Consider the following 23,067-nt stretch of genomic DNA (forward strand, 5'->3'; position numbering starts at 1 on the left):
GTAGTAGGCCCCAAGTAAAATGGAATCTTCCATTTTTCCCTCTTTTCCTACAGCTACTGTTATATCACTGTAACCGGGGCATTCCCTTGTTTTCGGAAGTATTCAACAAAAGAAAAGAAAAAGAGCTTCTTATATAAGGGTTTCTGGAAAAACTAAAACGTACACTCACCTTTTACCTTTAATTGCTGGCTTTGTACTCTTAAAGGGAAACTGATGAACCAAAACTGCAAGGGAACAGAAACCAGCTGTATGAAGAGTCACAGAAGGTTAATGACGAGTGAGGAAGAGCACACAGTAGAGATTTCTTTTTTTTTTTTTTTTTAATTTTTTTTATTGCATTTTAGGTTTGGGGGTACATGTGCAGAACATGCAAGACAGTTGCATAGGTACACACATGGCAGTGTGTTTTGCTTCCTTTCTCCCCTTCACCCACATTTGGCATTTCTCCCCAGGGTATCCCTCCCCACCTCCCCCTCCCACTGGCCCTCCCCATTTCCCCCCAATAGACCCCAGTGTTCAGTACTCTTCTCTCTGTGATTTCTAAGGGAAGACAAAGGAAACTACATGATATGGGAGTGAAAAATGGGATCTGGAAAAACGGGGGCTGGTGGGGAGGAGGAAAGTATGTCAGAGATCAGAACTGAAAAATTAGTACTATGTACAGGTCAATTTCACTTCAGTTTAGGAGACTAACTTCTCTTCCAGATATTTCGACAAGCTGAATTTTCCTGACTGAATATATAAACCAGATTTTTCTCCCATCTTAACGGTGACTATTTTTCAGTGTTCTCTGGAACACTTCCCAGAATGGCAATTTTTAGACTCATATTTTTGTAGGTAGTTACTGAGGGGTGGGGGCAGAGTTAGTTGTTTACTCTGATATTTATATGTGTGCAAAGATAATAAAATTATTAACTGTATTTTAAGCCTCCAGTGAGAAATACTTCTAAGTGTTTTTAAATGTTTGTTTAACATTCGCAACTATAAATATTTTCTACCCTATATTTACTTATAAAGACTGAGTCTCAGAGAAATTAGGTGAATTTCCTTAGATCACACAGAATTACTGTCAGGATCTAATGTGGAATTGTATATTACATATCATGGGCAGTGTTCAAAGTTTCACATATTAGATTGCTGTTGAGTTTTTTAAAAAGCTTGGATTCCAAAATTAAACAGATGTCTTGCTCCTTGGTCTTCTTTTAGTTGTTGCATGCTATTGTATTTTGGGGGGCCAGCTTTTACTATTTTTTGCCTTAGATAGTGGAGAAAATTTCATTAATCCAGTTTTACTCTTCTGTCTTATAAGGAAACTTACCCTAAATATTACATTTATGCAATTTGGTTATTTGTGCATCCTGAAAAACCTCTGATTTTTGTGAAATTAATGTTCTACATAGCAGATGAAATATAAATTTAATTAGAAAGAATACATTAATAATGCAAAAAATAGAAGAAGATTTCTTGGCATAACTTTCCCTATTAGAAAATGAAATGAATTTATAATAGTAACACTAAAAACAATGTGATATAGGGGAAAAAAAGATTAGCAAACTTTTAAAGCATATAATCTTTGAAATTATATTATCTTCAGTAATTATATTTAGGATAAAAGATATAGCTGATGTACATGGTAGAAAGAAGTTTTCAATAAATGATTTTAAAATAACAAAGGCAGAAATCCAATGAAAAATGTCATATTACAAACATGAATAAAATCTTGATTGAATGAAGAACTGATAGTGATATTAAATTTTAAATCAGTAAGAGAATTCCTGATGTATAATTATATGCTCATAAGAAATAGTTTAATTTTTAAAATGGTGGTTATTTTTAAATGTACACAAATTTCTAACTTTTTCATATGAAACAGGATATAGCTACAGAGACTCTGATGGCAAGTTAATGAAATAAAGTGTGCCGTCAGGATTTTCTCACTTACAACAAAGAATTCTTGTCATACCTAGCACTAAGAAATTAAGATGGATTATAAAGTTGTAGCAAAACTGTAGTGAACCAGTGTGACAACAGTGTAAGTTAAGTAACAACTTATAAGGCCAGTACTTCCAGGTGTCATTATGTTATCATCATTAATCAATTTGGTGAAGGATTGAATTAGTTATCTATTACTCCCTAGCAAATTAATATAAGCTAGGCAGCTTACTGATATTAAAGTAGTATTAATTAAAACAATAATACATTGTTAATGTATATGATATATGATTAAAAATAAATATATTACATATATTAATATGGTTTGCTAGTACATCAGTTACATGAAATCTATCCAGAAAAATATATTGATAAAAGGAAATACTATGAACAGAAAATATAACTCACATTCTTTTCTTTGTTACATTCTATTTTTTGCCCCCTTCAGAGTCACTAACTTCTCTTATTTATACTTCTACCTGCTACAATACGGTTTGCTCTGACTTCTTTTACCATAACAACTCTCATAAGGTTGCCAATGCCATCCATTTTCCCAAGGGAGTGGACAGTTTCAACTTACACCTTCTGTGAATCTACTGATTACTCTTTTCAGAACATTTATTTCCTTAAATCAACTTTTTTCCCTAGTATTTTCACCTGTTGTCCTAATGTGTGGTCTTTGTGTTTCCTTTGTGGCTCTTCTCTTTCCTTTCTTAACTGTGGGAGGTCCTCAGAATCATGTTTAAGCCATTTTCTCCCTCTACACTCTCTCCACACATGAGCTCCTTCATTTCTGGGCTTTCAGTTACTGCATATGAACCTCCAGCAATTGCATCCCTTATAAATCATAAACTCTTATATCCAACTGGCAGTGCACATTTGCACTTAGATGTCTACCAGTCAGCATATAGAGGGTATTTCTGGGTTTATTTTTACTCCTTCACATGCCTTGGTCTACCTTGTGGGGAGAGAAATTCATTGGTTCTTCCTTCTTATTATAGCATTTGACATAACCTATATTAAGTATCATTAATGTTTTTAGGTTTCTTTCCCTAAACAAAGATACAAGAGAGCAGGAATTGTATTTGTTATGTTCACCTAGCTATCTTGAGGGCAACATACAACCTAATTTAGACAAAGTTAATTTTTACTTATACTTTGAATGTAATAAGGATGGATAAAGGAATTGTACCATCCATTCTTTAATCAGGTTTTACAACCAGGGTTCGAGTTCAATTTTAAAGGATAAATAAAGAATATCTCATAGTAAAAATTGAATAAACAAGGCGAAATAATAATGAACATAATTTTGTTGCACAATTCACAATGTGAAAGTTCACATAATATGAATGAAACTAATTTAACTTATATAAATAGTGAAATAAATATTTAAATACATAGATGAAAAACTAACATATAAATAGTGAAATAAATAAATATTTAAATAAATAGATGACAGATCCATCAGTATGGCCATCTGTAAGGGGCTAGTGCCCATACAGCTCAACAGGATGTCGCTTAACACTCCTGAAAACACTTGACACAGTTAATTCAACTCACGGCATGGTTATAGCAGAAACAAGAGTCTTTGAAGTGGCACAACTTGTGGAAGTGTCAGCTGCTGTATTAGTCTATAAGAATCATTTGCATGTTGCACCAAGTCTCATTCCTTAGTCTTCAATCTTTTTTGCAAGTTGATTGATGAAGAGGAAGGATCTCATGATTTCTGCTCTGACAACCTCCCAGGCACAAGGGCTGTGTTTCTTCTCCGTCAGATAGAGAGTGATTCTTTGGAAGTATTTCCTCACAGCCAGGATGGAGTCCGCATTCATCAGGGGAGTCCCTTCCACTCCAATCCTCTCCATCACACAGGCTTCCAAGTCATTCAGCTGCTTGTAAAGTTCAGTGTAGAATTTTTCTAGGAGGGTCTCATCCCAAGCAGCAGATGAGTCCTTTGTGCTGAAGAGGTTGAAGTTCTGCTGGATCATCTCATGGAGGACAAAAATGGCTTGAGCCTTCTGGAGCTGGCTGCCATCAAACTCCTTCTGGGGAAATCCAAAGTCATGTCTGTCCTTCAGGCAAGAGAAAGGAGAGATTCTTCTCATTTGTGCCAGGAATACCAAGGCCCTCCTGTAACCCAAGCTGTGGTTCTGAGGCAGATCACAGCCCAGAGAGCTGAATGGCTTGTAGCTGAGAACCACAAGGGCCACCAGCAAATGTAAGGGCAAGACCATCATAGATATTGCAGATGCTCCTGAGCTGGTTCAGATGGATGACCCTTAACCTCCAGCTCTAGGATCTCTGAATACTTTGGTTTGTACACAGCATTATATATAGGAAACATACTAATTTCCATTTTCTGAACGTATCTGCATTTTTTTTCTACTTTTTTTTTTTTTTTTTTGCTTCCCTTTTTGTACTCTCTATATGGGCTTAGGGAAGTGTTTCTCAGTTTCTCAACCAGTTTTCTTTTCAATACTGCATTTCCTTTCTTAACCTCCAGAGTGCTATTTGATATTTTTTTTCTAAGTAAACCCCTCCTGATAATTTAATAACACAGATATATTATGTGTACATATGGTTTCACTATATTTCTATCCATGCTTCATGTAAAAAATGAAGTGGGCAGTTTATGCAATGCAGCATTGAGGATGAGTAAGAAAAATTTTATGCTAAAAGTTAAATTTAATACTGATATTTAACTTTATAAAAATTATTTGCTGAGTGACTTCACTTAATATAAATATTATATTTATATTAATATAAACAATATAATGAATTAAGTGAAACATATAAAGTTATAACATATAAAAATATATACGCCAATATAGTAAAGATACTTATATAAACTATGTAATATCAATATAATAAAAATACTTAAAAATCTTGAAAAACTGCTCGGGGCTATTTAAAATTAAATTATTCCTTTAATATTTAATTTGTTTTACTTAATGTTTAGTTTTGCTTCATATAGAAAATAATTTTTACCTTCACTAACTGCTAGATTTTCATCCGGGTATAGTCAACATGTTTTTTTCAGCACTTGCTATAAGTACTGATGTTTGGAATACTTTTATACAATTTAATAATAAAATACAAAGCATTTATATAAAAGCATTTAATACATTTGAAAGCACTGAGGATCAAACATAAGTTACATACCCAGGACAGCCAGTAGCAGCCTATTCTTATGCCAGTGGAGACCATATCACATGCTATGACTCTGAGATTGAGCACATAGTGGAGAGAAAGTCCACCAATGACAACCATCTATTTCACGTTGGTTTGTAGCACTGATCTCACATACATTTTTCGTATCTTCCATGAACTCAATGTCAATGATTTTCATGTGATAAGAAAACCAAGTGAAAGAAAATAAATACTAAACGATGAGGTTTTGTTAGAGTTCGGCATTCAGGGGCCATAAGTGAATGTACTATCTACAATTTGTTCACATGGCAAGAACTAAGGTTTGTACCCTTAGGAGCAATATCATCCCCAATAAAAATACACAATTGAGAAAATATCAATTTCATTTTTCAAAACAATTTTTGCATTAATGTTCAGGTTTCCCAAAGAAGCTGGGGACATTTGAATTCTAGTTCATTCTTATGAAATTTAAAAAAGCCATCTGTTACCTAAGGTCAATAATAATATCTAAATATGATAAGTAAATTAGGTGTACCATTGTTTACATAGCATGCAAGACACCAAATGTCTTTCCCATTTCCCTTTTCACTGAAAGCAAAAATTGTTGCTTTTTGTCTCCCAATAAATAAGGACAAAAAGAAAACAACTGTGTATCTAAATTTGATTAAAGGTAGGAATGAAAGTAATATCCCACTGGAGAAAAAAATCAACAAAATATAGTTTAGATATTCAGCCCAGGTTAGATGGACATTAATGAGTGGGGAACAGCAGAAGCAAAATGGTGGAAGAGATGTAGATCAAAGGTAGCAAGTGGGCATGAGCTCAATGAAAAGTAATCATTGCTGGTCCAGGGGGGTGTTTGCAGCTTTAGTGAATTCAGCCTTATTAGACAGTTGAGGGTGATGAACCAAACATAAGACGTTGGACACTAGGAAGGCAAATGTGTGAGAGCACAATATTCTCACTGTAGAATGGACAAGTATAATTGTCTCAAGTTCTCTACTAGTAGTTAGATAAACTCCAAAGATCAATATTTTTCATGTTATTTGTTGTGACGGTTAAGACTGAGTGTCAACTTGATTGAACTGAAGGATGCAAAGTATTGCTCCTAGATGTTTCTGTGAGGGTATTGCCCAAGGAGTTTAAAATTTGTGCCAGTGGACTGTGAAAGGCAGACCCCCTGTCAATCATGGTGGGCACCATCTAATCAGCTGCCAGCATGGCTAAAATGAAGCAGGCAGGAGAAGATGGCAGAGGAGACTTGCTGAGTCTTCTGGCCTTCATCTTTCTCTCGTGATGGATGCTTCTTGCTCTCGAAATCATACTCCAAGTTCTTCAGCTTTTGAACTCTTGGACTTACACCAGTGGTTTGCCAGGGCTCTCAGGCCTTTGGCCACAGACTGAAGGCTGCACTGTTGACTTCCCTACTTTTGAGGTTTTGGGACTCAGGCTGATCTACCACTGGCTTCCTCACCCTCCAACTTGCAGACGTTCTACGGTAGGACTTTACCTTGTGGTCACGTCAGTCAATTCTCCTTATTAAACTCCCTCTCATGTACAAATATATTCTCCTGTTAACTCTGTCCCTCTAGAGAGCCTTGACAAATACATCTCTCTAACAAGAAGTCAGAGAATAGATGCTTTCAAAGGAAACTTCTCTCAACTTAATAAAAAGGATAATAATGATAACATTAATAAGGAAAATAAAAGTTGCTAAATTGCATCATGTTTCTTGTCTATCAGATATTGTTAGCACTTACAAAAACAATTTTCACTTCGTCCAATGAGAATTACCCTCATTTTTCATGTTTATTGAACATCTACTATGTACCCACCCTTATTTACTGTCTAGAGACATCAGTGCCCAAAGCAGTGATAGGTTGTACTATTGTCCTCTTTTACAAAAGAAAAACACAGAAGCACAGGGAGCTATTGAGTTGTGGAGCCACAATAGGAACCCAAAACATCTGACTCTAAATCTTCAGTTCTTATATGCTTCCTGGGAATATTTCTAGCCATGAGAACCAAAACCGTTTTCTAGATTCTGAACAATGTTTTCTCAGTACAGTACTATCTAAAGAATGGCATGGTCTTTTTTTCAGTACCTTCACTCTCTCCTTCATTGATAAGTCTTATTTGTTCACACCCGATTTGTTACATTATGATAAAAATGAGCCCCAAGTTAATTACTTGCTATATATTAGTGTTGTTTTCTTGAGAACATATACTCATAAACTTGAATGTAATTACAAAACTCTTTGTTCACCCTATAGTATATTCAAAGGCAACTCTGTGAAACCCTGCATATTTCTGTCCTTTTATTCCAAGATCTATAAAATTTTAGGTTTCTATGTGTTTACCTCAAGTCTAAGCCTAAGACATGACATGCTGGAGAAATGAGGAGAGTCCAGGGCATTAGAGGAGGAGAACTGAGATGCCAAAGTTTCTGAGTCACCTGACTTGCCAGCTGGTTGATGTGTTTTATGTTTCAGGCCAGCAGAATTTGCTGCTGAGTTAATTTTGCCCACTTGCTTTGAGAAACTGGGCAAACATGATGGGCAATATGTGGACAGAAAGAAAAGTGGTTGGAAAAAAGAATGTGCTTGCATTGGTGGAAAGAAATTTGGCAAAAATGGGCACAGAATTGCAGCAAACTATACCTTTGGCCTTCTATTTTTTTAGATGTGTCTTAAATAATGTGATAATTATGTAGCCTTATCTAGTGATCTTTTTTTTAGATTCTCCTCACACATACGAATATAGGTGAATAATCATTTGCTTCTTGCTATCTCCATTCACTTTCCAAGTGAGAATGGGATCCATTTCTGTTTAATTTCCAAAATTCGGCATTTAATATTCAAAGGGCTACTTTAGTTGGAAAACCAAGACTTTGGATTTTGAGTCCTTGGTCAGATGTTTTTGCCTGATTGTGTTCTTTTTTTTTTTTTTTTTTTTTAATTTTTTATTGGATTATAGGTTTTGGGGTACATGAGCAGAGCATGCAAGACAGTTGCGTAGGTACACACATGGCAGTGTGCTTTCTTTTCTTCTCCCCTTCACCCACATTTGGCTTTTCTCCCCAGGCTATCCCTCCCCAACTCCCCCTCCCACTGGCCCTCCCCTTTTCCCCCCAATAGACCCCAGTGTTTAGTACTCCCCTTTCTGTGTCCATGTGTTCTCATTTTTCATCACCCGCCTATGAGTGAGAATATGCGGTGTTTCATTTTCTGTTCTTGTGTCAGTTTGCTGAGGATGATGTTCTCCAGATTCATCCATGTCCCTACAAATGACACAAACTCATCATTTCTTTATGCATGGTTATAATTCTCTCTTTTAGCTATCAGAGATGTTGCCTTTAGTGAATTGACCTATTTTCTCCTTAGAATATCTTACCAGGGGTCCATAAGATACTCAAGGGCAAAGACATCATCTTATCCTACCTCATTCCTTGGCATCTTAGCCCAGTCCTTATAGTTTTAGGAAGTCAGTCAATATCTGTAAAAAAGAGTAATCATTATAATACTAGTGGAAATAATAATAGCAATGCATACTAAATTGATGATTTGAAAGAAAAATAAATCAAAAGGTAATTTGTGAATTTTTCAAGGTTCTTCATAAAAAGTTATCATTGAAAATTATGTGGAGTATTCAGAAAAGACCAACCATGATTGTGGGATCACTTTCAAGTATGCATTTTTAATAATTAGAACATCTCAATGAGAAATAAGGACCTGGTTAAACTAGAAGACTCACTGTCTGTGTTTCTTTCAGTAGTCTTCAAGTACCTGCAGAGATACCCATCGTAGTTTCTTTTTCTCCTCAGAAAAATAAGAAAACAATTTCAGTTCCATGGCCTTATTCCCATACTCTTAGCCTTTTTTCAACTTCTTTCAGTGCCTTTGGGAATCAACCTAAATACTTGTTTCAAAAAATCAATGATGCCATAAACTCTAATGGATGATATCTGTGTCATCTCTCCTGAGTTTGAATTGTGGAATCAGACTTTAGAACGAATTTTTTAATAAAGTATGTGAGCAAAAACATTGTTTTTTTGCTCTAAAAGTAGCATTAGTACAAATGTTATAAAAAAGAAAATTCATCTTATTCAAAGAACTTGCCTTCTCTTCCCTCTAGTTACCTATTTGAATACCCTTTCACAACTTCTTTGCATCTTGGTATTCTATGATAATAAATCCAGGCCAAGTTAATTTGGTTGGAAGAAATTTTTGCCCTGTAATATCTTGGCCTGTGAAAATATACCCATGTGAGGTACCACAACATTTAACCTTTGCAATTGACTAAAACCGACTCGACCACCACAGTCGCATTTGGGATTATATGATGAAGATGGCAAAGCCACAGAATAGAAGGTACTTAGGTCCCTGAGTCACGGTTTGGAGAATGACCAACCAAAGTCATCTGAGCAGGAAGTCCTGGATTGAGCTCTTACGGAAATGAAAGGTGAATTTCCATATTGTTCTAACTACTAATAGTTTTTTGTTTAACTGTTATAGCAGCTAGCATCAGCTTAACTGACAAATGTCTTTTAAAATACTATCCTGAAGGAGCCTTTCCATAAAAAAATTAAATTTTAAACTTTGGAAACAGCAAATATCCCTCAAAGATTTAAGGAGTAGCTAGGATAGACATAGAACACTGGGCCTGACTGACTTCTTCTCTTTAAATGGTAGATATGGAACCATTATCAGCAAATCAGTTTCTTAATAACTTAACTCTGTCTTATTCACTATGTTATCTTCAGCACCAAGCTTAGTATAATCATGCAAGAAATAACTTTTACTGAAACAAATTATCTGATTTTCTCTTTCTACTAGATGGCATTCATGAGTGACCATGCTATTTTGCTTCGTCATGACCGTATTTGCTAGAATTATAATAGACAGTTGCTAATATTTCCATTCTACTCTTACTCAGCATCAATAATACCTACTGAGGTTATTGCTAAAACTCCTGGATATCTAGTTTCTATACGGTTTATATGGCTTTGGGGAGGAAGTTGCAAGAGCAGTATAACTTTCAGCTTTTGCCTGGCACGCCATTAGACTCACAAGTATGACTTAATCTCTAAATTGCCCTCTACTTTGTCATAATAGGAAAACCTACCCTGGAGTCATACACAGAGCTATTTATCTAAACCCATCTTCTCCCTGATTCATATGGCTCACAGCAATCAGACAAAACACACCATACTGTCTTTTGGGGTTATTGGCCCTTTGTCCCCCATATCATCAATCCTTCATTTTTTTTGGTCCTTGGTAAATAAAGACCAAATTCCAAGAATATGTGTGTAAACTGTAAAGAGTTGTTATGTTATTTTTCTACTACTCAGAAACCTAGGCTTAAAATCATTGAATGAAATTTAGGTGACAATAGTATAAAATCAGCATGTCTACATAGGGATAGAGATCAGAAAGAATCAGTTTTTTGTAAATCAAATAAATCTTTTTATCCCTTATTTCGATGATTAAAATAAACTCTTTATATAACTAAACAACTAAACTATTCAAAGTTCTGAAATTGGCACAAAGATTTCATTAATAGATGAGTCTTCTGTTCAGAAATGTATTTTGCAAAATTAATATCTTACTAGTTTGTCTAATCAACACACTTTATTAGATTTTAGAGTTCATTTTAATCATCACATCCTGAGAATATACATTATTTCTGAGCAAGCTATTTTTCTTAGTCTATCCAACACTGGAAAAGGAGAATTTTTTTCCTTTATTCACTTGAGATTCTACTGAAAAATTACCTACAACTTCTCTTCATATGGTGTTTTACTGTGCAAATTTGTTTTTCTACCTCTAGGTTTTCCTTATATTCAATTTTATATTAATGAAGGGATGTGAACATGATAAAACAAATGAAATATATAATGGTTTCATATAGCATTTACAAGACCAGATTTTTCTTTCTCATTTCAGTTTCCTAGAAGGTAAAAGTGGTCTGATTTTGCATCACAATGCACAGGAACAGAAAGAAAACACATGCATACCTAAGTGTCATGAAAACATAAGAAGGATTACAAACTTAAAAAGGAAATTAAAACATAAGATGATAAATGAAAATGAGAAACAAAACTTTCCAAAATACACATGATGCAGTAAAGCAGTACTAAGTGGAAAAGTTACAGCTGTAAAAGCATACACTTACAGCTTTTAGTATAAATAGAAGAAATTAAATCAACAACCTAACTTTAAACTCTAACTACATAGAAAATAAAGAACAAACTAAACCCAAAGCTAAGAGAAGAAAGGAAATAATAAAGACTTGAGCAAAGTTAATGAAATAGAGCATGGAAAAACAATAGAAAAAATTAACAAAACTGAGTTCGATTTTGAAAAAATTTACAACTCTTAACTAGATTAACGAAGAAAAAAGAAAGATAACGCAAATAACAAAAATCAGAAATTAAAGAGAAGAGATTACAACTTATGATTATAAACACTAAGGCTCATAAGAGTCCTATAAACAAATTAAACACCAATGAATTATATAACCTAGAAGAAATGAATCAATTCCTAGGAACATACAACCTACCAAGACTAAATCATGAAGAAATAAAACATATGAACCAACGTATTACTTGTGAGGAGATTAAATTAATATTCAAAAACCTACCCAACCCTACCAGAACAAAAAGCCATATGGTTTCACTGGAGAACTCTACCAGCCATTTAAAAAAGTATCATTGATTCCTCTCAATTTCTTCCAAAACACTGAAGACATTTCCAGTATCATTTCAGAGATTTCCAATCATTCACAGATTCCCAGTATCATTTCATAAGACTGTCATTACTCTAAAATCAAAACCAGGCAAGGACAGTACAAGAAATGAAAACTATAGACTGAAATCTCTATTGAATATTTATGCAAAATTCCACAACGGAACACAAGCAAACCAAAGTCAATAGCACATTAAAATGATAACACGCTATGACCAAGTGGGACTTAGTTCTGGAATGCAAAGACAGCTCAGAGGATAAAAAAATCAATCTACATAACATACCACATTAACAAATGAAGGAGAAAATGCATGATCATCTCAACAGATGCAGAAAAAGCATTTGGCAAAATTCAATCCCTTTTCATGATAAAAACACTCAATGAAGTCGAAATGGAAGGAAATGGCCTCAAAGTGATAAAGGCCATATGTAAACAGTCCACAGTTAACATTGTACTCAATGGTGAAAAATGGAAAGCTTTTCCTTTAAGATCAGGAACAAGTCAAGTTTGCCACTCTGAATGCTTCTGTTCAACATAATACTTGAAGTTCTAGCTAGAGGAATTAGGCAAGGGAAAAAAAATTAAAAGAAACCATTAACAAACCTCTCACCTTTTCCCCTTGCCTCCCCTTCTACAGCTTCTGGTGGTAACTATTCTTCTCTCTACTTTAATGAGATTAACATATTTAGGTCCACATATCAGAGACATTATTCAGAATTTGTTATCTGTGCTTAGCTTATTTCACGTAACATAAAGTTTGCTAATTTTATCCAGGTTGTCATGAATGACAGGATTTCAATTCTCTTACGGATGAATAGCATTCCATTGTGTATATATATGCCTTTTAAAAAATCAATTTATCTGTTGATAGGCACAGCACATCGGTTGCTTTTATATCTTGGCTATTATGACTACACATTGGAATTATGAATACACATTGGAATGCAGATATCTCTTTTACATTCTGATTTTATTTCCTTTGCATAATTTATCAGTCTCAGTAACGGAATTTTTAGATTGTATGGTAGTACTGTTTCCAATTATTTGAAGACTATTCCTACTATTCTACATAGGAGAAATAAGCTCTGGTGTTCTTTTGCACAGTAGGGTGACTATAGTTAGTTACAACATATTTTAGATCTTAAAATAGCTGGAAGAAATGATTTTGAATGTTATTATTACAAAAAAAGACAAGTGTTTAAAGTGATGGATATGCTAACTACACTTGTTTGATTACTACACAATGTGTACTTCCATCAAAATATCATACTCTACCATGTGAGTATGTTCAATTAATATGTGACAATTAAAATAAAATAAAACTAAAAAGGAAACTATGTGTAATTGGTAAATTATAGGACATGAGCATACATATTAATTTTTTAAAGTTTAATAAAAAGTCTATCTGATGCTATATTTATTGAACATATATCAGTGCCTAGTTGCTAGAGATATTGCTGAGCCTTATGGAGGAAGCAGAAGTTTGCAGCTGGCATTGGAGTCACCCTTGCCCCTTCCAATTCTCTCAAGCTGAGACAGCATCAAGGTCACCCATGCTGGGGACACTGATGTTGGCTACATCTCCATTAGAGAACACAGTGCTGTGAGCATTCACTTCAATCTTCTCTCCTTCTCATCACAGTGATTTGAACAATTGACTTAGGGCTCCTGTTGGAATTGTTCCATCTCCTGAGAACTGTCTTTAAGTTCATGATGTGCATTTTGGGTTATTAAACAAATGAGCGCCCTGCACCTTCTGCAGTGTCTTCTAGTGGAATTAGAACTTGAAACCTTCTGAATAGAGGCACAGATGAGATTCTGCACCCAAAGAGCTGTTAAGAATGCAGAAACTCATCTGTGCCTCTATTCAGAAGGACAGGGGCTGTCTCATTTTACCATGGTTGTGGTGGATTGGACTTCAGTAGGTATTGACCTCTGCAGCTCATTAATGACCTGGCAGGAAGGCTAGAAACAAAGCCAAGTTCCTACCATTGCTTCTGAGGCCCGAAAACAATTGCTGTCTACAACTATTGCTGCATGGTAATCCATCACTGTGTCTCCCTAGGCATGAGGGCACTGATCCCTACTTTGCACCCCTTCTAGATCTGCTAGATGTGCCTTAGCTAAGTTGAGGGCAGGGGAAGTAAAATCAAGTCCACAGTGGGATGTGGGTGGGGCAGGCAACACTCATGCCACCTACCACAACCCTGCACATGTCAGTCCAGATCTGCTGCTCAGTTCCCCAACATGCCAGAATATATAACAAACTAATAACTCCAAGATATAAAACAAGATATTGCCATAGAGATTTCTAGGACAAAGTAACAGTACAGAGCCAAGTCATAAAAACTTTGCACCCTGAAAAAATAATGAGGAAAAAAAGCACATCAAAAAAATCAACAAAAGAATAAAAGAGGTCATAATATTTAAAATTTTTATGCTGTTACAAAGGCAAAGCTAGGTTTATGAAAGAAGGAGAAAAGAAAGAAAGAAAGGAAGAAAGAAAGGAAGGACGGAGGGAGGAAGTAGGGAGGGAGGTAAGGAAGAAAGGAAAGAAAGGAAGGAAGGAAGAAAAGAAGTCTCTGTGCTCAGTAACTGATTTTGGAATTATATATATATATACACACACATATATATGATGTTAATATGGCAGAAAGGAGTTTTTAATAAATGGTTCTAAAATGATGAATTGGGAATAAAGGCAGAAATCAATGTAAAATCTCATCCTATACCATAGATAATAGTAAAATCTTGATGAAATGAAGATTTGACAATAAGATTAGATTTTTAAATAAAGAAGAGGGGGCCTGGATTATAATTGTAAGCTCATGAAAAATAGCTAAACTACAAAAAATACGGTGGTTATTTTAATGTACAAATATTTCTAGCTTCTTCCTATTAAACAGAACATGGCTACAGAGACTTATCCTAGTAAGTTGATGGAATGGAGCCGGATCTTAGGATTTGCTTACCTAGAAACAAAAAATGTAGGAAAATTATGTGAGATATATAAAACACACAAACCACCATCAAAGAATGGAAGGAGAATAATATTTGAAAAGTGTTAGGACATTAATTAGAAGGGGGGCAATGTGATGGTTAATTTTATGTGTCAACTTGCCTAGGCCAGGGTACCCAGATGTTTGGCCATACGTTCTTCGAGGTGTTTCTGGAAAGGTATGGTTTAGATCAGATTAACATTTAAATTAGTAGACTTTGAGTAAAGCAGAATATCCTCCATAATGTGGGTAGAATTCCTCCAATAAGTTGAGGGCCTTAATAGGGAAAGATATACCTCCTCTTCCGAAGAGGGCATTCTGCCAGCAGACTACATTGGACTCCAATTGCCATTTTGTCCAGGGTCTTCGGCCTGCCAGACTACCGTGCAGATTTGAATCTGCCAAAATTGCACAAATATGTGAGCCAGTTTCTTAAAATAAATCCCTCTCTCTACATCCTCTTTGTTCTATTATCTGGAGAAGTCGCAAATATACAGGCTGGGAAGCTATGCCATGTCCAACTCCTAAATTTCTTCATCCTCCACTCTGAAGGACAGAATAAGATTACAAAGGACAAAATGTGTTGAACTTTTTCCAAGGCCCTGGTCAACTCCCAGTTTGAAAGCAGCAAATCCAAATGTTGAGTGTACAGCCTATGGAAAGGATTCCAGAGTCCCCTCTGCAGTTGCAGCCCTTCCCTCCCTGCTACTACAGCAACTCCTACACTTCTTGGTGAAATACCTCCATGAAAATATGGTGCCTATCTTAGGAATGCCTCTAAAATAATACAAAAGTTGATATATTTGATAAAATAAGTCACTTTAGCTCTCAGGTAAAATGATACGATTCTTTCACTTTCCTCAGCTTTTCTGAAACTTCTCTTTTTTGCTATCTAGGCAGTGCTTTTACTATTAATTGAAAGAGATGTCAAAATCATTATTCAAAGTGACATTGGAAATAGCCTTCTCTGTTAATATTTGAACTCTGATATTAGGGATGAATCTGTGAAACTAAGATTGTACTATTGAGAGTTTAATGCACCCTATTTATATGAGTTTTTTTTTTTTATGGTGACCATTAAATTCCATGCCAAGATTGGCAGCTCTGCCTATCCCTTGGAGTCTCAAAGTATGTGGAAGGGATGATTCTAAGGAGGGTAGACCGCTTTCCACAGTAGGCTCTAGGCAGGGGTACAACTCTCTCTGTTTCTATAACTGCCAATGCTAAGGAGTCCTGCCCTGCCTGAAACTGGAGAGTCACTGTCTTGTAAGGAAACTAACAGGGTAAGAAAACAAGCTTATGACAACATTTGAATCTGTTCTTGTCAAGAAGCGGCCTTTTTTGCAGCATAAAGATAAATCCCTAGAAGTGACAGGTTTTCTGCATAAATCAGATATTGGCCCTCCAGTCTTGGAGGTGGCCCTTGTCACCTTTGGCTGTCTTTCCCTTAGAGGTTTTCAGGAGCCCAAACATAAACTGGATTGTTGTTTCTCTTTCCTTTTTGCTAAGCTAGTATTACATAATAGTCAATAGATATTCAGGAAAACCTCTCGTTGATATTTCTGAAAACCTAAAAATTTTATTTTATTTCTGCTTAGCACTTGTGTCATTTTACTCACTTGGGAATTTATGAGATCAAAAGCACAACAGAGCAGAAAGCAGCTGTCTGAATGGGAAGGAAGATGAAGGAATGAATGACCAGGGTCCCATGGGGAATCCACCCCAGGGAGGAAGGTAACACTGGTGATATGGGAGTGCATCCTGGAATGTTAAGAGCCAGGGAGGGAATGTGCCAGGCATGAGAATCACTAAGTAAACATCATATGTCTTCTGCACTTCAATCTACACATTTGTTCTTCCGTCTCAAGTGTTGACACAAGCCACCATTCCCTTACCACTTATCAATAGAACATTTATTTGAAATGAGGAGTGACCATTTTTCAGCCTCTCTGCAGATGATAACAAAATCTAGTTTTTTAGGCCATGAGGTCAGTTACTGAAAATAGGACATAGTTTCTAAGAACTTTACAGAAGCACAAATAATATTCTCATCTACTTCTGAGTGAAGAAAATAGGGAAATACCTACCATATTTTAACTCCTTACTTAATGGGAGGTACTATGGTAGGTACTTTAAACTGCATGGGTTCCTTTAATATTCTTACGTAACTAAATATTTTGAACTGATTCTATTTAGGAGAAAACTAAGGCTCAAAGAGATTAGGTGCTTTGATCAACATTACACATATGTCCAAGCAGAATAAAATTTTAATGTCAAATTCTTTAATGTAAAGTACAGGTGATTTTGTCAGTTTTGTATTTGGGATCTCTGAAAATTGTTAAATTTCCTTTTACTCATGAATTACACAAAACTTTTGCTTGCTCTCTGAATTTGTACGGTTCATGTTGTATTTTCAACTGGTTCTGACCAATTTTCTTTTCATTACCATATATTGTGAAAGAGATTATTTGATGCAATTTCCTAGTTTTGTGAAGGAAGTTTATCAGTATTTTTATGATAATTTGGTCATTTTGGATCAATATAAGACTCCAATATTCATAAAATTTGCTAAAATTTCCAATTACCAATATAAAAGAATTCCTACCATATCTACACTTACCAGGAGGGCAGCAGTAAAACTAGTAAATGAATGATGTAATTTAATTAACAAAGTCACTGCCATTACTGAGGCAGCCCGCTGTTACTATGGCAACCCACCACTACAGAGAGAGTCTGCCATTACAGAGGTGGGCCATCATTGCCGAGGCAGTTCTAACCATACCCATTTAAACAGGACTGCAGGGAAGTTTACATGGCAGCAGGGCGGAGCCCACAGCAGCTCAGCAAAGCCTCTGCAGGCAGAGAGTGACTAGGCTGCCTCCTTGCTGGGCAGGGCAGCCCTGAAAAAAAAAGGCAGCAGCACAATGGAAACTCATAAATAAAGCCCTAACTCCCTGGAACAGAGCACCTGGGGGGAAAAATAGGGGTTATGAGTTCTGCTGCAGCAGACTTAAATGTACCTTCCTAGCAGCTCTGAACAATGGAGTTCACAGCTCAGCACTTGAGCTCCTATACAGGACAGACTGTCTCCTCAAGCAGCTCCCAGACCCCCATATATCCAAAGAGTCACCTCACAAAGGACTGATCAGACTGACATTTGGTGGGCATCATTCTGGGACAAAGATAACAGAAGAAGAAACTGGTAGCAACCCTTACTGTTCTGCAGCTGCTGCAGGTGATCCACAGCCAAGCAGAGTCTGGAGTGGACCTCAGTAGTCCTACAGCAGAGGGGCCAGACTGTTAGAAGGAAAATAAGAAACAGAAATAACTTCATCATTAACTGGATGTCCACACAGAGACCCAATCTGAAAATCAGCAACTACAAAGACAACAGGTGGATAAATCCATAAAGATGGGAAGAAACCAGTGCAAAAAGGAGGAAAACACCTGAAACCAGAACACCTCTCCTCCTACAAGGGATCACAACTACTCACCAGCAAGGGAACAAGGCTGGATGGAGAATGAGTGTGATGAAATTACAGAATCAGACTTCAGAAGGTGGGTAATGAGAAACTTCTGTGAGCTAAAAGAACATATTCTAACCCAATGCAAAGAAACTAAGAACCTCGAAAAAAGATTTGACAAAATGCTAATGAGAATGGACAATGTAGAGGTGAATATAAGTGAATTGATGGAGCTGAAAAACACAACACGAGAACTTCATGAAGCATGCACAAGTTTCAACAGCTGAATTGACCAAGCAGAAGAAAGGATATCAGAGGTCGAAGATCAACTCAATGAAATAAAACAAGAAGGCAACATTAGAGAAAAAGCATAAAAAGGAATGAACAAAGTCTCCAAGAAATATGGGACTATGTGAAAAGACCTAATCTACATTTGATAGGTGTATCTGAATGTGACGAGGAGAATGAATCCAAGCTGGAAAATACTCTTCAGGATATTTTTCAGGAAATCTTCCCCAACCTAGCAAGGCAGGTCAATATTTAAGTACAGGAAATACAGAGAACACCACAGAGATGTTCCGCAAAGAGAGCAACCCCAAGACATATAATTGTCAGATTCACTAGGGTTTAAATGAAGAAGAAAATGCTAAGGTCAGCCAGAGAGAAAGGTTGGGTTAACCACAAAGGGAAGCCCATCAGACTCACAGCAGATCTTCAGCAGAAATCCTACAAGCCAGAAGAGAGTGGGAAATGATAGTCAACATCCTTAAAGAAAAGAACTTTCAACCCAGAATTTTATATCCAGCCAAACTAAGCTTCATAAGTGAAGAAAAATAAAATCCTCTGCGAACAAGCAACTACTCAGAGATTTTGTCACCACCAGGCCTGCTTTACAAGAGCTCCTGAAAGAGGCACTATACATAGAAAGGAACAACCAGTACCAGCCACTCCAAAAATATACCAAATGATAAAAAGTATAAACAAAATGAAGAATCTGCATCAACTAATGGGCAAAACAGCCAGCTAGCATCAAAATAGCAGGATCATATTCACACATAATAATATTAAACCTAAATGTAAATGGACTAAATGCCCCAATTAAAAGACACAGAATGGCAAATTGGATAAAAAGCCAAAACCCATCAGTGTGCTGTATCCAGGAAACACATCTCACATGCAAGGATACACAAAGGCTTAAAATAAAGGGATGGAGGAAGATTTACCAAGCAAATAGCAAAAAAAAGCAGGAGTTGCAATTCCTGCTTCTGATAAAATAGACTTTAAAAGAACAAAGATCAAAAGAGACAAAGAGGGACATTACATAATGGTAAAAGGATCGATGCAACAAGAAGAGTTAATGATCCTGAATATATACACATCCAATACAGGAGCACCTAGATACATAAGGCAAGTTCTTAATGACTTACAAAGAGACTTAGACTCCCACACAATAATAATAGAAGACTTTAACACCCCTTTGTCAATATTAGACAGATTGACCAGACAGAAAATTAACAAGGATATCCAGCACTTGAACTCAGATCTGGAACAAGCAAACCTAACAGCCATTTACAGAACTCTCCATGCCAAATCCACAGAATATACATTCTTCTCAGTACCACATCGCACCTACTCTAAAACTGACCACATAATTGGAAGTAAATCACTCCTTAGCAAACGCAAAAGAACGGAAATCATAACAGTCTCTCAGACCACAGTGCAATCAAATTAGAACTCAGAATTCAGAAACTAACTCAGAACCGCACAGCTTCATGGAAACTGAACAACTGCCTCTTGAATGCTGACTGAATAAACAATGAAATGAAGGCAGAAATAAAGATGTTCTTTGAAACCGATGAGAACAAAGACACAACATACCAGAATCTCTGGGACATACTTAAAGCAGTCTCTAGAGGAAAATACATAGCAATAACTATGCACATGAGAAGCAAGGAGAGGTCCAAAATTGACACCCTATCTTCAAAATTGAAAGAGCTAGAGGAGCAAGATCAAAAAAATTCAAAACCTAGCAGAAGACAAGAAATAACTAAGATCAGAGCAGAACTGAAGGAGATAGAGACACAAAAAACCCTTCAAAAAATCAATAAATCCAGGAGCTGGTTTTTTGAAAAGATCAACAAGATAGACAGACCACTAGCCAGATTAATAAAAAAGAAAAGAGAGAATAACCAAATAGATGCAATAGAAAATGATAAAGGATATCACCAGAGATCCCACTAAAATTCAAACCACCATCAGAGACTATTACAAACAACTCTATGCACATAAACTAGTAAACCAGAAGTAATGGATAAATTCCTGGACACTTGCCTCCTCCCAAGCCTAAACCAGAAAGAAGCTGAAACCCTGAACAGACCAATATCAAGATCTGAAGTTGAGACAGCAATTAAGAGCCTACCACACAAAAAAAGGCCCAGGTCCAGATGGATTACAGCCAAATTCTATGAGACACACAAAGAGGAGCTGGTACCATTCCTTCTGAAACTATTCCAAATAATCCAAAAAGAGGGAATCCTTCCCAATTCATTTTATGAGACCAACATCATCCTGATGCCAAAACCCGGAAGAGACTCAACAAGAAAACTTCAGGCCAATATCCATGGTGAATATAGACGCAAAAATCTTCAATAAAATACTGGCAAGCCGATTGCAACAGCACATCAAAAAGCTTATCCACCATGATCAAGTAGGATTCATCCCGGGGATGCAAGGCTGGTTCAACATACACAAGTCTATAAAACTAATTCATCACATATACTGAACCAAAAACAAAAACCACATGATTATCTCAATTGATGCCGAGAAGGCCTTTGACAAAATTCAAAAGCCCTTTATGCTAAAAGCCCTCAATAAACTAGGTATTGATGGAATGTATCTCAAAATAATAAAAGCTATTTATGACAAACCAACAGCCAATATCATAATGAATGGACAAAAGCTGGAAGAATTCCCTTTGAAATCTGGCACTTGACAAGGATGCCCTCTCTCACCACTCCTATTCAACATAGTATTGGAAGTTCTAGCCAGAGCAATCAGGCAAGAAAAAGAAATAAACGGTATTCAAATAGGAAAGCAAGAAGACAAATTGTCTCTATTTTCAGATGACATGATTCTATATCTAGAAGATCCCATCATCTCAGCCCCAAATCTCCTGAAACTGATAAGCAACTTCAGCAAAGTCTCAGGATACAAAATCAATGCGCAAAAATCACAAGCATTCCTATACACCAATAACAGACAAACAGAGAGCCAAATCAAGAGCGAACTGCCATTCACAGTTGCTAAAAAGAGAATAAAATACCTAGGATTACAACCAACAAAGGATATAAAGGAAAGTTCTCTTCAAGGCAAACTATGAACCACTGCTCAATGAAATAAGAGAGGACACAAACAGATGGAGAAACATTCCATGTTCGTGGTTAGGAAGAATCAATATCGTGAAAATGGCCATACTGCCCAAAGTAATTTATAGATTCAACGCTATCCCCATCAAGCTACCAATGACATTCTTCACAGAACTGGAGAAAACCACCTTAAACTTTATATGGAACCGAAAATGAGCCCACATAGCCAAGTCAATTCTAAGTAAAAAAAAAAAAAAAAAAACATACTGGGAGGCATCACACTACTGGACTTCAAACTATACTATAAGGCTACAGTAATCAAAACAGCATAGTACTGGTTCCAAAACAGAGATTTAGACCAATGGAACAGAACAGAGGCCTTGGAGTAATGCCACTCATCTACAACCATCTGATCTTTGATGAACCTGACAAAAACAAGCAATGGGGAAAGGATTCCCTGTTTAAGAAATGGTGTTGGGAAACTGCTTACCCAGGTGCAGAAACCTGAAACTGGACCCCTTCTTTATACCTTATAGAAAACTTAACTCCAAATGGATTAAAGATTTAAACATAAGACCTAACACCACAAAAACCCTAGAAGAAAACCTAGGCAATTCATTCAGGACATAGGCATAGGCAAGGACTTCATGACTAAAACACCAAAATCAATGACAACAAAACCCAAAATAGAAAAATGGGATCTAATTAAACTTAAGAGTTTCTGCACAGCCAAAGGAACTCATTAGAGTGAACCAACAGCCAACAGAATGGGAAAAAATTTTTGCAATCTATCCATCTGACAAAGGGCTAATATCCAGAATCTATAAAGAACTTAAAGAAATTTACAAGAAAAAAAACCCATGAAAAAATGGGCAAGGGATATGAACAGACAACTTTCAAAAGAAGTCATTTATGCAGTCCACAAACATATGAAAAAATGCTCATCATCACTGGTCATTAGAGAAATGCAAATCAAAATCACATTGAGATACCATCTCACACCAGTTAGAATGGTGATAATTATAAAGTCAGGAGACAATCAATCCTGGAGAGGATTTGGAGAAATAGGAACGCTTTTGCACTGTTGGTGGTAGTGTAAATTAGTTCATCCATTGTGGAAGACAGTGCGGTGATTCCTCACAGATCTAGAAATTGAAATGCTATTTGACCCAGCAATCCCATTACTGGTATATACCCAAAGGATTATAAATCATTCTATTATAAAGACACAGGAACACACATGTTCACTGCAGCATTGTTTACAATAGCAAAGACTTGGAACCAACCCAAATGCCCATCAATAATAGACTGGATAAAGAAAATGTGGCACATATATACCATCAAATACTATGCAGCCATAAAAAAGTACGAGTTCATGTTATTTGCAGGGACATGGATGAAGCTGGAAAC

General features: G+C 36.2%; 1 protein-coding gene across 1 annotated transcript; it reads right to left on the reverse strand.

The window, feature by feature from the left end:
* Positions 1–379: 379 nt before the first annotated feature.
* Positions 380–22,469, reverse strand: LOC103793369 (interferon alpha-5-like). Its single transcript, XM_078349618.1, has one exon. The coding sequence runs from the start codon at positions 4,167–4,169 to the stop codon at positions 3,603–3,605; it is 567 nt and encodes a 188-aa protein (XP_078205744.1). The 5' UTR covers positions 4,170–22,469; the 3' UTR covers positions 380–3,602.
* Between the last annotated feature and the right edge of the window lie 598 nt (positions 22,470–23,067).

This window comes from Callithrix jacchus, chromosome 1 (assembly GCF_049354715.1).
Source record: "Callithrix jacchus isolate 240 chromosome 1, calJac240_pri, whole genome shotgun sequence".
Lineage (NCBI taxonomy): Eukaryota > Metazoa > Chordata > Mammalia > Primates > Cebidae > Callithrix > Callithrix jacchus.

Excerpts from the sequence above, each read along its gene's own strand:
- LOC103793369 (XM_078349618.1), bottom strand. The coding sequence starts at position 4,169 with ATGATGGTCTTGCCCTTACATTTGCTGGTGGCCCTTGTGGTTCTCAGC.